Source organism: Octopus bimaculoides, chromosome 18 (genome assembly GCF_001194135.2).
Source record: "Octopus bimaculoides isolate UCB-OBI-ISO-001 chromosome 18, ASM119413v2, whole genome shotgun sequence".
NCBI lineage: Eukaryota > Metazoa > Mollusca > Cephalopoda > Octopoda > Octopodidae > Octopus > Octopus bimaculoides.
The window spans coordinates 39,201,557-39,215,609 of record NC_068998.1 but is presented as its reverse complement, the minus strand read 5'-3'; the positions used below and the strand labels follow the sequence as shown (position 1 = coordinate 39,215,609).

Here is a 14,053-nt window from a genome sequence, read left to right as displayed (position 1 = left end):
GCCAGGCCTTTGCAAAGTGGGTGTGCTGGGTTATCTGATTTCTCCTATTTCACAAGGTTTTGTATTCAAGAGCAGAAAGTTAATAGATATCTGAGGATGAAGTTAGTTCTAAGAAGAGCCATATGCTATTTGTCATTCCAGCTGAGACTGTTTTTGGAGTGCACCCTCTCGTCATCCATTGGCTTGTGTGAATCCTGTTATTTCTCTTACCCCAAGACTAACCTTTGATTCACCTATCACCTCTTGAACCTTCGATTTTCTATTAGTTCTCAGCCTATTCTGGATTGATCTCCCAACTTTGTCTCTTGAGTCCTCAAGCGTACACAAAACCTTGCTTTTTCCAGTCTCGTACTCTATGTAGCTTCAGCTTTGTTTGGCAACAATATGATATCATGCCATTTCCTTGAGTATTTGTTAACACACTTCAGTATTCTGCATGTTTCATGTGGACAGGGTTATTGCATTATTCAGTATCCATTTCCAAAGTCTGCCAAACTGGAACCACTCATAGCTGCTTTAAAGATGACCTTCATTGCCCGCACAGACAGTATTTGAGAAATGGTACAACCCATTGCTAAACAAACTTTCAAAATGATCCAGTCTGTCATGAAATCCTTTGTAGAAAATTGCACTGAGAAGCCATGAAAGTACTTTCTCATTATTTCTTGATTATTCTTTTGAAACATGATATATCTTGAGAGCCAGTTGGACCATCTTCTAAGGTATTGGCCCATAAGCATTTGCCAGATCAAGACGCATGAGATTGAGGTTTTTTTCTCTGATCTATTCATCCAGACACTCCTGGGGTGCCTTCTTTCTAGATTGACATCTGTGAGATAGGTAGTTATGTACATACATACAAACACATGGTACTTGACTTTGTCTTGTTACTTGGTGAACTTGCCAGTGCTATTTCCACAAAACAAGCACCCAGTACATTCTGTAAAGTGGTTGGCATTCGGAAGGGCATCAAGCTGTAGAAACCATGGCAAAATAGACAACAGGGCTTGGTACGTCCCTCTGACTCGCCAGTTTTTGTCAGAGTCCAACCCATGCCAGCATAGAACACTGACGTTAAATGATAATAGCTACATTACATATATATAGGTGTGAAGTAACCAAGGGAAATAACTCGTATAAGCTCTGAGTTGTCTCCTCTTGCGCTATGTGACACGACACTAATTTAAGGTCAATGGTCAATCTTTTCTGTGCCAGTTTTGTTAATCCTTATCTGCTTATCATACAAGTTTACATGTGATTTGTCATCAAATCGATCAGGGAGAAATTTGGTGTACGTTAAACTTTGGTAACTTACCAAATTTTTAAGGTGCTCAATTATAAATTCAAATCTTGTGAACAAGCACTGAACCGTTTCCTTAAGACACTTAATTCTCAAATAGCTTCTTTGCGTAGCTAAAATAAATGGGGAGTAAAGAAGGGATACAGTTCGCAAGATAAGCACTTGGAACAGTCATGGACAATATATATGGATTTAACTAATCTGGTGGTACTCATAAAAAAAAAAGCTCCTTTAATGGATCAGGCTTACGAACCACATAGTAAAACAAAACAAAGGGATGTAGGATAGAGTCCAATGCAGTTGAAATCCAGCAAAACTAATTGGTAATGAGTATTTTATATATATCATCATCATCCTTTAATGTCTGTTTTCTAAGCTGGCATTAGTTTAGACAGCTGGACTAGAGCTGGACCGGATTCCAGTTGTATGTGTTGGCTTCGTTTCTATGGCTGGATGCCCTTCCTAATGCGAACCACTTTATAGAGTGTATTTCATATGTCACTAGCACACGTGGGTGGCTTTAATGGAGTCCAGTCTGTTGCGAGCAGTCCAATGTGAAGCTAACTTCCCTCCCACTCTTTAACCCTTTAGCATGTAAACTGGTCACATCAGGTCAAAATATTCTACCTGTTTTATGTTCAAACCAGCCGAATTCAGCCCCTCACACCTAACATACACAGTTAATCTAAAAATATACTATCACATCATTAAAATCTCAAAGCTATGAGATAATATGCATGATGAATTCAATAAATATATATTATGTTTGACAAAGTAATTTGAATGCTAAAGGGTTAAAGAGTGATGGACCCTGTTTTTCCTCCTGACTACAATAATAAAAGAAAAGCAGTTTGATTTTCATCATAAGCTGCCCAAATAGGGTCTAATTTCACGGAGGAATGATTTACATAAATGTCCACTTTTTCATGCTGGCATTGGTGAGGCAGCTTTCCTATGGCTGGGCACCTTCCCTGTTGCCAGCCATCACCTATTTCCAGGCAAGGTACTATTTCTCCATGGTCAGACATATTTTTCATGGAAGACTGAAAACAAACAATACTGCTTGTTTACAGCCATAACATGTCAAGAGAAGTGTAAATACAATGTGTTTCTTTCAGTTTCCAAAAGACGTTAAATGATGATGAAAGCTTTGGTTGGCTCAAGGTACCACATAGCGGGACTGAACCCACATACATATTTATTCACAACCCATGCTGTATTTGTGCAGTGCGTACTATTGAAACACACCATAATTAACCGATAAATACACTCAGTGAACAATTATAAATAGTTTTCATTAATTTAAACATTTATTGAAAATTCAACAACAGGAAAAACAAAAACGACATTTGCTTTTAGAAAATATTTTATTAGAAAATCTTGGGTGTTTTAAAGCAACCAAGCTTTGAGCAGGAGTAATTATAATCACAATTCAAGTAGAGAGAGAGAGAGATAGAGGATCTAAGAATATCAGCAGAAGATTTATGGATGGACATTATTGTGTGTAATTAAAGCTTCCTGAACAAAGAACAGTCTGCTTGAATTAGAAACTTTAAAATAGACAAACATTCCTGATATTTTCTAGTTATTTCAAAACTAGAATTTTGGTTACAAGAGCTGCATATAAACGTTTCGCTAAAAAATATAAGTTTATATATTTGTAATATTATCTTTAGCTTCATACTGTTTGGATATATTTTATAAAGCTTTCTATATCAAACAGCAGTCAAATTTGAAAAGATTTTAAAGTAACTGGTATATCATAATGCAATTCATTACATTATTAATGAGAATATTAAAATTCAAAAGATTACATCTTTTGATTAGGATGAGACCTAAATTAATCTGGAATCTAAATTAAATCTTAAAAAAAAAGGTCTTTGTTCAAATTTAGGATTTTAATTTATTCAGGACTTGGTAAATATTTACATCAAGTAATAATTTTTAGAGAAAGAAAATCAACAACCCAGTTTTTAACACTCAGCACCTAATACTGACAAAATGTAACTCATAATAATTCTAATAAAAGTAACAGTAGACCAAACTTGCATGCAATTATAAGTGAAGTAAAATTTCTAAACATAAAAAATATTCGTTATTTGTTCTGGCTCTATATGTCATAACACAAATTAACAGAACAGAAACATATAGTGAGGTGGGGTGGGGGAAGGGGGGTGTATCTGACAGATTTGTAAGAGTTGTAACAAAAACATTTAAAGGTTTAAACTGGTTTAGCTTCCACAGAATTAAGACAGGGGGAAGATACCAACAAACTGTAAGAACATTTTTCGATGTTGATACAAGTTAAGATGTGATGAAGGTGACTAAATCAAAAGGTAGCCATGAAAGACATCACTGGTAAGAAACCTGGTGTTGACAGTGTGATAATGGACTCATCCGACTGTAGACAGATAAAGATGAAGTCAGAGACGTCAAAACCAACAGATACTGTTGTAGTATTTGTTCTATGAAACCTTTATTCCTGCAAAAAAAGAAAACATTTAACATTTGATCAAGAAATAAAAATAGCTTAAATTCTTATAATCTAATAATAAGAATAATAATAATTTCTCAGTTCTAAACTGGAAATGTAGAAACTGCTTTCTTTAAACTTTTATGGCTTACACAGAAGAATTCTAAGTATAACAGCTAAAACATGTTTGCGAAATGATAACAATAAGAATATTTAACCAATTCAAATAGCAACACACCTGTTCTTCCGTTTCTTCTGATTTTTCCTAAAAATTAAAAAAAAAAAAAAAAACAAAAACAAACAAGAATAATTAATAAGGTTAAAATTATTATGTTTTGTTTGAAATTATTTGCTGAGAAAATTACATTTTCTACTTAAACTATTTTAACTAATTAATTAAAGTTAATAAACAGTCCAATAAAGATGAAATTTTCCAAGTTTTAGTCTAAGAAACAACAACAAAAAACTGCAAATATATAAACTAATCATACAAAGATTTTAGATTTTGTAATTAAATCTATAAAAGTATTCATACAGAAAATTGATGTCATTTAATTTTCAGCAAATTAATTGGCATCACATAGACCAATCAACTGATTATATCGGCAGAATTCAGAAAACCATTCTTTTAACTATCTCTAATAGCTGTAAAAAAATCACTTGATCTGCTTTTAGTGTTTACATGTCTTCTATTAACCTTCAGAAAAGTCAAGAAGCATAAGCTATGAATGCTCTATAGTTTAACACCAACAGTTAGTTGGGTTGGATAAAGCAGAATGAGTAAAGAAATAATAAAATCATTAAATAAATAAATAATAAAACTCAAAATTATGTTTGTTTTAAAATATCTCATTCGATGCGATATTCAAAAAAAAAAAAGGAGAAAAAAAATGAATAACAGCTAAAAAATCCAACCTTACTAACAATACAATTGACAATTTGGGTTTTGTAAACCAAAATTCCTGTAATTGTGAAGAAAGATTACAACTAAAGTAATCAACTCAATAGAAAAAAAGGAAAGGAAAATAAGAACAAGAAAACTTGTTTTAAGATGCTGAAATGACAAGAGAAGAAAGAAAAAAAAGCTATGCCTATAGCTTCTGCAAACCTTCTCATCACTTTTCAGCTTCATTTGAGACATTCTAGTTCCTAGTTTGTGATGAAATTTTAAATATTTTATTTATTGAGACGAGGATTTCATAAATTTGAATCATGTATACATTTTCTTTTTGGTATGACAAAATTCTAAGTTAAAGAGAACGGGTATATAAGATCAACAATGGGAAAATTGTAGTTTTGACCTTTGTTGAAGTCTTATTAGTTCCAGTCAATTTCACTGAGCCAAAAGTAAAAATGCAAACCTTCACTTTATTTACAGTCAATAAAATTTATAGGAGCTAAATATCACAATTTCTCTAACCTGGGACTTTTCCACCAAAATTCCTTCATACCAAGGTAAAAAATGTTTACATTTATCAAAATGAAGTTATCTGCTGTATGGTGATTTCTGTAATTTTCTTCCATATGAGGCGAGTGATTTGACTTAGGTGAAACATACCACATCAGCAACTGCCAGTGATTCATTCACGTGATGCTGGTGTGTTTAAAATGATTAGGTTATAGTAAGATGTGAAAAGTGATTGTTCTTTTCAAATGTAACAATTAGAAAATGTGTGCCAAACTGTAAAATTTTTTTGGCAATAATTACTAATAAGAAGTGATGGTCTACACAGGCTAATTTTAATTTGTTACATACTTCACAGAATCTTCACCAACAGGTGTCAGCTTGCATCTTAAAATTATTCAGATATCTCAGATAACACCATTGATATTGTATATCATTCTGAAGCTAACACAAGATTATATATATATATATATATATATATATATATATATATATATAGTGGAACATAAGTGTATATCTGTCATTTTACTGTTTTACAGCCTTCAATAATATACCAATATCTCTAGGAGGATTTCCATAAATTTGTTCATTTGCATAATGTCGGAACAATGTTTTGAAGTTACAGCCCTTACTCAGATTAAAATCTAACTAAAAATTCCTAATCATCACTTTTGTTTCACAGTACTAAAACAGACAGTTCTGTTTTTATAAATGGATGTCTTTACTTCTGTTTTAACTGTTCAACTTGATTGTCATCCTTTGCAGGTTGAGAGCAGGCAAGTGCATCTTGCTTACTACAACTATTGTAGTAGAATATTTCTACTACAATATTTCTGTTAAAATACATTGTCATTGTTTCAGTTAATTTTACAAATAAAAAAAAAAGAACTTATTAAACTATCTTTGTCATTATGAAGCTGGTCTTTGGAACATAAATTCACATAAAATTTTGATGGACATTTTTAATTTAGATCACCTCAGCTCTTTAGTATTCAGATTATTCTGTTAATTGTAATGCTTATTTAGTCACCTTGCTTCGAATTAATCATGCACTATCTTGTAACTTTTGAGATTTTTATGAGATAACTTAATTTTTAGAATAATTCTGTAGGATCGGTATAAGGGGCAACATCTGGCCCACTTTAAGCATAAAAGAGGTTGAATATTTTGGCTGGATATGACTGGTTTAAAAGAGGAAGTTTGTTTTATATAGCTAGGGGCATTTTCAGGCAGGTTGGTATCAAAAGGGTTAAACTCTGGGCCATGTAATCAGTAGTTCTGCCCATGACTTTACAGCTATTGTATTTCAAATAACACATGGTTGTCTATGTACTGGTCTAACTTTTTGGATATTTTAAGCTACTTATGAGAAAGCGACAATGGCCAGGTTGATATGGCCATTGTCTCTCAAATGAACAGACATTTTGTTTCTATCTTGGTCACTTAACAATGTTGTGCCTCCATAATGGATTTGAACTTATTTCCACAGCACTTAGTGTGTCCCTTTATCATCTGTTGACAACTGAGATGGAACTCTAGTATTTGTCAGTTGTGTGAGAAGAAGATGCAGTTAAAACCTAAGTTTCTCACTCTAAAACCACATTTCTTTACATTTTTTCCAACACCTGTAGATATTTGTAACTCTTAGAAGATAAGCTATCATGTTGTCCCCCCCCACACAAACCACCACCATCCATTTTCAACTGTAGAGAGTGATTGGTTTCAAAGAGAAAAATTGCAATATTCTCTATTAGAAATAAATAAGAGAAAGTTACTTAATCTATGCTGAAAGCTAAAATCTAAGAAGCTGGAAATAAGTTACTTGAATTATTGGAATAATCTCTAAAGTAAAAAAAAATAATAATAAATAAATAAAAATAAAAAAACTACCACTTCACTAGAGATATAGTAAATATCAAAATAAACTGAAAGAGATATGTGATCAAAGTGAGATTTGTAGATGATATAATGATGATGATAAAGTTGACTAGGCTAAAATCCTGTGGGGGAAAAAAATGACAAAGACTATTGACCAAATTAAATTACAGAAAGTCTTACATCTTTGGGTATCAACCAGCTTGAAGCCAGCCTGTAAAATATATCAAAAACTATTACAAGAATCTAATCTTGTATTTTCAAACAGCATCTAATAATGATAACAACAACAATGTTACAGATTTTTTTGCTAAATCCTCTTATGCTATAATAATTGAAATATTCTTCTTCAAAACTATGGTTAGTAAATGGTTAAACAAACAACTACTGTTATATCTATGTCTATACATACATTATATATATATACATTTATACATGCATATATGTACTTATATATATATGTGTACATTATATATGTATATTATATATATATACATACACACACATACATGCGTGTGTGTGTGTATGATTTCAGTGAAGGGTTAGAGACTGATTCCAAGTAGAAGCCAGCATTATCCTACAGAACAGATGGTTGAATCATTTGACTCTCTTTGAAACAGCCCCTGAGGTTTTATCTCACCAATAGACATCAAACACATTAATTTTCTACTAGAATCCAAGAGAAAGCCAATGGTGCTTATGTTTTTCTCAAGAGAATTTAATAAGGAATAGTTAAAGCGATTCTAAAGGAGAAGGTTCAAAATCACATTTGTACACTTTGTCAAGATTTTATAGCTGTGTCAAGACAAGACCTGCCATGCTAGAACTACAAGGAATTTAATAACCGTCAGTAATTACAAGTTAGAATCTCAAATCCCAACTTTAAAAGTGCTAAGAATATTTCATATATATCCATTAGTTAAGGCATTAATAATTTCTCCATCAAATAAAACATGTAGGAAAGTCATCAACATTTTACTGTCCATTGATTGTTGTCTTGCTTTTGATAAATGCTTTACAGCTTATCATCTCTTGTCTTAATCTTTTGTGACCTTACCTCTCAGAGTTTACATTGTGTTCGAAATTAAATGTTTGAGTTTGCTTAATGCATCATACAAACAGTCTGCTAAGCTACAATATACCTAGGTCGCTCATTCAGCAATATGTTCAGAATTCTGAGCTAAGATGTGTATTGGTTATCAACACATTCGCACTGAGCCAGGATATGTATCAGCCATCAGCAGATTGCATTACTGAACCTGGATGTCTCCTTGTTATTAATGGTTCCACAGTCAGTTCTACTGGCTGTAAGTGAAATCAAGCATTAATATAGGATTGAACCAAGAATGGGATTCACCAGCTTAATACACTGGTTTAATATATTTTTCTGAGACTCTTAATAGGAATAAATGAAGGAGAGTGGTCGAGGAGTTTTAATGCGAAGAATTGACTTTGATGGAATCATTTCTAAAAACCCTTTGTTGTTAGTAAATTTGTAAGGATAAACACAGAACTATCAGACTAAAAGATAGAAAAGTCTTTTGAAGAGAAAGGTTAGTATTTATGGTTAAGTTTGATCCGGAGAGAGAAAGAGAGTAGAGAGGAGGTAAATATTGGGTAGCTAGATTATCGTCATGCTTTAATAACCTCTTCAGCTTCTTTATTCGTTTCCTCTTCTTTTTCCTTCTCAGTCTCTTTTTCATTTTCATCTTTTTTCTCCTCTTCCTCCTCTTTTACTTCAGCTTTTTCCTCATCTTTTTTTCCTTCACTTTCTTCGTCTATTTTTTCCTCACTTTCTTCGTCTATTTTTTCCTCACTTTCTTCATCTATTTTTTCCTTACTTTCTTCATCTTTTTTCTCACTTTCCTCATCTTTTTTCTCTTCGTTTTCCTCATCTTTTACGACCTCTTTCTCCTCCTCTTCCTGGAATATATATTGGATTTCAAAAGCAAAGATTACAAATGGGCATTGTTCTTTATAGTGTCAGTTAGAACTGTTGCCTCACACATCGTTGCATGAAGGCAACCCAAACAATGGCAATGAATGATTAATGTTAATAAGAAATATAGTTGTCTGTCAATAGCCTACTGAAGCTATTCTTTCAAACAAAATACTGATATGATATTGGAACTAACAAGTGAAGTATAAAATGGCATGAAGGCTATGGGGAACTGAAAAGCAGCCACAAAGAATATTCTTCAATGTTCTGAAGTTTAAAGTGAAATTAAGAAATGGCTATACAGAAACATGTAAGCTTATAATGAAAGTTGTGCAAGGTTTGTCAGCATGTTTGAACAGGATCAGAAATAACAAGTGGGTAGCAGTGAAAGCTTAGGGTATTTAGACAACATTCTTCATAACTGTGTCAGTCATTTTCTACCAAACTTGAAAATGGAGAACGTTTTACAAGAACATCACAAAAAAACTTATATTATCAGATGATTCAAAATGGCAGATATGTTCCCCTTAACATTAAGATATTTGAGGTTTGACAGATTTCTATGCTATTTCCTTTTGACGACCCTCTACTTTCTACAAAACAGACATGGAAATACTGCATTGCTAGAAAACAAAATTTTTTCCTGAATACTTCTTAGAAGTATAAATGGACACAGTCAAGACAGATGTATGACACGAAATGCAGTACTCTATTTAATTTCAGCTGTGTGCATTTTAAGATCAAATCCTACTAAAATCAAAAATGAATTTAATCCTTTCAGGGACAATGAAGATAGAATGTATAAATAGTATACTAGAAGTAAATACAATGGATTGCACACGTTCAAAATAAATCAATATTTTACAATACCAAACAATAGCTTTCATGATAGGAGTTTAGTAAGTATTTCAGTGGAAATAGACATAACAGTGAATAGGTTTTCTGTGTAATAGCGGTAAAGTATATACTCAAGCCAGTTTAATAATTTTAAAACTAGTTTTAAACATCAATATTTTGTCAATTGTCGTCTATTTAGTCATGACTGAAATGATGATTTTGTGAGGAAGTTATAGGATGAGAAATTTATGTGGATATTCATGTTTGCAAAGTGAGACAGAAAAGACAATACATTTGAAACAGAGGCAGCTACAATGTTGAAATCTAATACTGCAAGGGGGTCTTTATTCTATGTGCATTATGTTACCTGTTGCCACCAAATAAAGTTTACACAAAACGGGGGACTCGACCCTGAAAAAAATAATCATTTTACAAACCAAACAGTCAATAAAAAGAAGGAAAGAACAGAGAGAGAGAGAGAGTCAGAGAGGTAATGATAGATAGGAGAGAGAGAGAGAGAAGGAGAGACAATGACAAATGGAAAATAACTGTATCATGGAAGTCATATTTAACATACAGATAAATGACATTTACATATTAGCATATGGTATCCAAATGCTGAGAAATTTAATAAACATTTGAAAATTTTAAAAACATTCAATAAGTAGGTGATCTGGAATGAAAAATAAAAAAAGGGTTGGTTGTTCATCATGCACAAGAAGTAGAGGATGGGGGGAAAATGCTAGACCATGCTGTATCTGTTTATAGGAATTCCTGAGTTGACAGTCATGCTAGATTTGTGTGACAAAATATAGAAAATAGCTGAGGTTCATGAAAGAGAATTTATGCAAAAATGTTGAGTTTAAAGCAGAACCAAAATAGCAGGAATATTATGTTTCATTTGTTTTGTTTTTTTTTTTTTGTTTCTTCTCATTTTAGATTTTGACTATAATGAAAATTAAAATATATTTAGCATTCCAACTTCTCTGTAGCACAGTAAAGAACATGAAGTAAAAGAGGAGATTACACTCAGCTTTTCTTGGTTAAATCAACAACCAAGACTTCACCAACAAATATTTCTTTCTTTCTTTCTTTCTTTTTTTAAAATTCACTGAAAACAAAATGGCCAAGTTTAAAACGAAGAATCAACATTAATTGCAGCAGAAATATATGATATGGCTTTATTTCATTTTATTTTTTGTCTCTGATGAAAATGTTGAGAGAATTTGGTGAGAGTTACTGATGGTTCAATAAGCTAAAACGAGGAGGGAGAAGAAAAAAAATCGATAAATGGGAAGTAGAAAAATATAATCAACAGCGGAAGACTGTTAGCAGAATAGGAAATGGGAGATGATGTACAAACTGGTGGATGGAATTAGAAAAATATGTTTCTAAAGTTAAAATTTTGGCTTTAGACAGTAAATTGATTTTTAGATGGTACAAAAGGTGAAGGCTGTTTGAAACTGCCATGTTCAGTTCAAACCCTGCTGCTGATAGCATTCCAGTTGGAGTCAATTAAAACCAGTATCTGAAGAAAATAACTGTTTCTCCTATCACATGAAAAAGAAAATGTAGGGTTTTAGTGACAGGAACAAATGTTTATAATACCACAATGGTCTATTGTATGAAGAGCATCCCAGTCATTGAAGAAAAGGGGCAGATGGGATCATGTCTAAGAGTATTAAAAGAGGCATGTGACACATAGTCAAGGGTAAACACCAAGAAAGAAACAAAAAACAAAAATCAGAACAGAACTGAGTAGACACAAGAGGTAAGTGTATGGGAGGCTGCATTATTGTAAACCCATCAAACCCTTGGCAAACGGAATGTAAAATAATAATCTTTTCTATTATAGGCACAAAGCCAGAAATTTGGGAGAGGGGGATAGTCGATTACATCGACCCCAGTACTCAACTGCTACTTTATTTATTGACCCTGAAAGGATGAAAAGTATGGTTGATCCCGGTGCAATTTGAACTCAGAACGTAGCGACGGGTGAAAGCATTTTGTCCAGTGTGCTAACAATTCTGCCAGCTTGCCCTTTTTTTTTTTTAATGTAAAATAATAATAATAATCCTTTCTATTATAGGCACAAGGCCTGAAGTTTGGGGAAGGGGGATAATCGATGACATTGACCCCCAGTACTTGACTGGTACTTTATTGATCCCGAAAGGATGAAAAGGCAAAGTTGACCTCAGAACCTAAAGACAGAGCATTTTGTCCGGCATGCTAACGATTCTGCCAGCTCACCACCTTACTATAATAATAACAAAACCCTCGAAATTGGCAGCAATGATTTAGTTCCTCTCATGTGACTTAACACATTGAGTAGCAAGGCCCCTCCAGTAATTAAGATTGGCAACAGTATTTCCAGCATCATGTTAAGTCAAAATGACAGGAGTTTTCTCTAAATGTGCTATAACAAGTATTCTTAAACCATCTTTTTCACATATCACTTTCTAGAATGCACCTCACTCTACATATTGGAGATGAGATTATTTGGAAAGCACAGAATGTGACAAGCTTACTGTAGTCTGCTCTCTTCTTTAGTAACAAGTTCACAATAAATAACAGAGTATAAGATGTAAGTATCAGTGGTTGGGAAAAAAACCCAACTTTCCTGGGAGTCATAAATGTTGATTTGAATAAAAAGTTGAAATTAATGAAAATTATTCCTCAGACCACAAAAATAAAAACCAACATGACACAAGGCTGTCATAAATAATACCCTTCAGATTAACTATAGGTATTGTTGTATTTTGAGATGGTCTTTTTTCCTTCTGCCAAATAAACACATGCACTATATATTTGTTCTTCACTCGTTTATTACTGTTTTTATTCTAACTCATGTCCATTGAAGAACAACTATATAGCTTGTGCTTTTATTTGGGCCCCCCACACCAAAAAAAAAACATGAAAATCCCGAAATACAATACAATACAACTTCAACACAAGACTTCGCATCAGGGATCTAGCAACACAAATCCATAAACGTAACTATAGTTTTAGAAGAAATATGGTTTATAAAATTTGCAGAGCTGGTTTATAGAGAGAAAATTTCAAATGACATTGAAACTGAATTGCCTTATTTCAAGTAAAACCTCAGGATGTTCATAGTATCATAATAATCACAAATATTTTTAGTGATGATTTTTCTATTCTGTCATATTCTATGCATCTGATATACAGTAACTGGACAGAAATCACAAATCCTTGTCTTTCTCTTCAAGGCCCACCATTCTTGGAGATAAAACTTTGATATTCCAACCTATGCCTTCCTTTTTATTATTTTTTTTTTTTTTACCTCAAACCACGAAAATCCTCCATAATAAACACGAGTCCTAGAAAGATGATCTACATCTTCATTTGACTTGCTAAAAACAACAGTCGATTCACCTTCAAAAACAGAAACGGCATTGAAGAATAATGTAAGTCTGTGACTTCAAACTTGATCCAAGGCTAAACAACGACGACAACAACAACATACAGCACATTTTCACCCAATGTATATCATCAACCATTTCCCATGACAACAGATCAACAACCAATCAGCCATCTCTCCTACATTATTCAATACTTTTGATGTTCAGCCACTTTCTTAAATCACTTGCTCTTTACCTAATTAGAGACTAATTAAAAATCTAAATTTCTGTGAACTTTGTATTCAGTCTCATCTAATTATTGCAAGAAAAAAAGGAAAGGGAAACACTGATATTTTTTTTATATATAATGGCAGAACAAATGTGAGACATGTGAGAGTGGAATCCTAATTGTTAGGTTAATAATACATAGAGTAAGATATAGGGAGAGGTGTTGCAGTGCCTTTGCCCTTCTTTGCTCTTTTCATCTGAATCCCAAAGAAGGACTGTTTCAAATGTCAGAAACTCCACTCCCACAGCAATGATACTTTATACATTGTTATTCCCCCACCCCCACCTTCCTCCCACGATAAATACATTTCTCAGGGCAAGAAGTCATTTTTTCTATAGCTTCAGATTAACCAGCTTGGGAGTGAAATGAAGAGGATGGAAACTGTACAGAAGCCTATCAGGTAGACTGCACCATTAATTCAAAAGGTATAGCTTTGTCACACACTGCCATGTTAATTGGTACTCATGTCTGTGGAATACTCAACCACTTAGCCACACAGAAATTCAGGAGCAGGTAATTCAGTTCATTGAGCAACTGAATCCCTACTGTTGATTGGAGATTCATTCCCATCAC

General features: G+C 33.1%; 1 protein-coding gene across 6 annotated transcripts in view; it reads right to left on the bottom strand.

Annotated features, from left to right (window-relative positions):
- Nucleotides 1-2,648: 2,648 nt before the first annotated feature.
- Nucleotides 2,649-14,053, bottom strand: part of LOC106877443 (glutamic acid-rich protein) — a 121,707-nt gene continuing 110,302 nt past the window's right edge. For 4 of the 6 annotated variants that reach the window (XM_052974307.1, XM_052974303.1, XM_052974306.1 and 1 more), the window contains 3 exons: nt 8,701-8,976; nt 4,012-4,038; nt 2,649-3,782 (listed from right to left, as the gene is read on the bottom strand). In XM_052974307.1, coding sequence (XP_052830267.1) covers nt 3,777-3,782; nt 4,012-4,038; nt 8,701-8,976 — 309 coding nt within the window. In that variant the 3' untranslated portion in view covers nt 2,649-3,776. The remainder of the gene's footprint in view (nt 3,783-4,011; nt 4,039-8,700; nt 8,977-14,053) is intronic. The other 2 variants (XM_052974304.1, XM_052974309.1) reach the window with 2 other exon arrangements.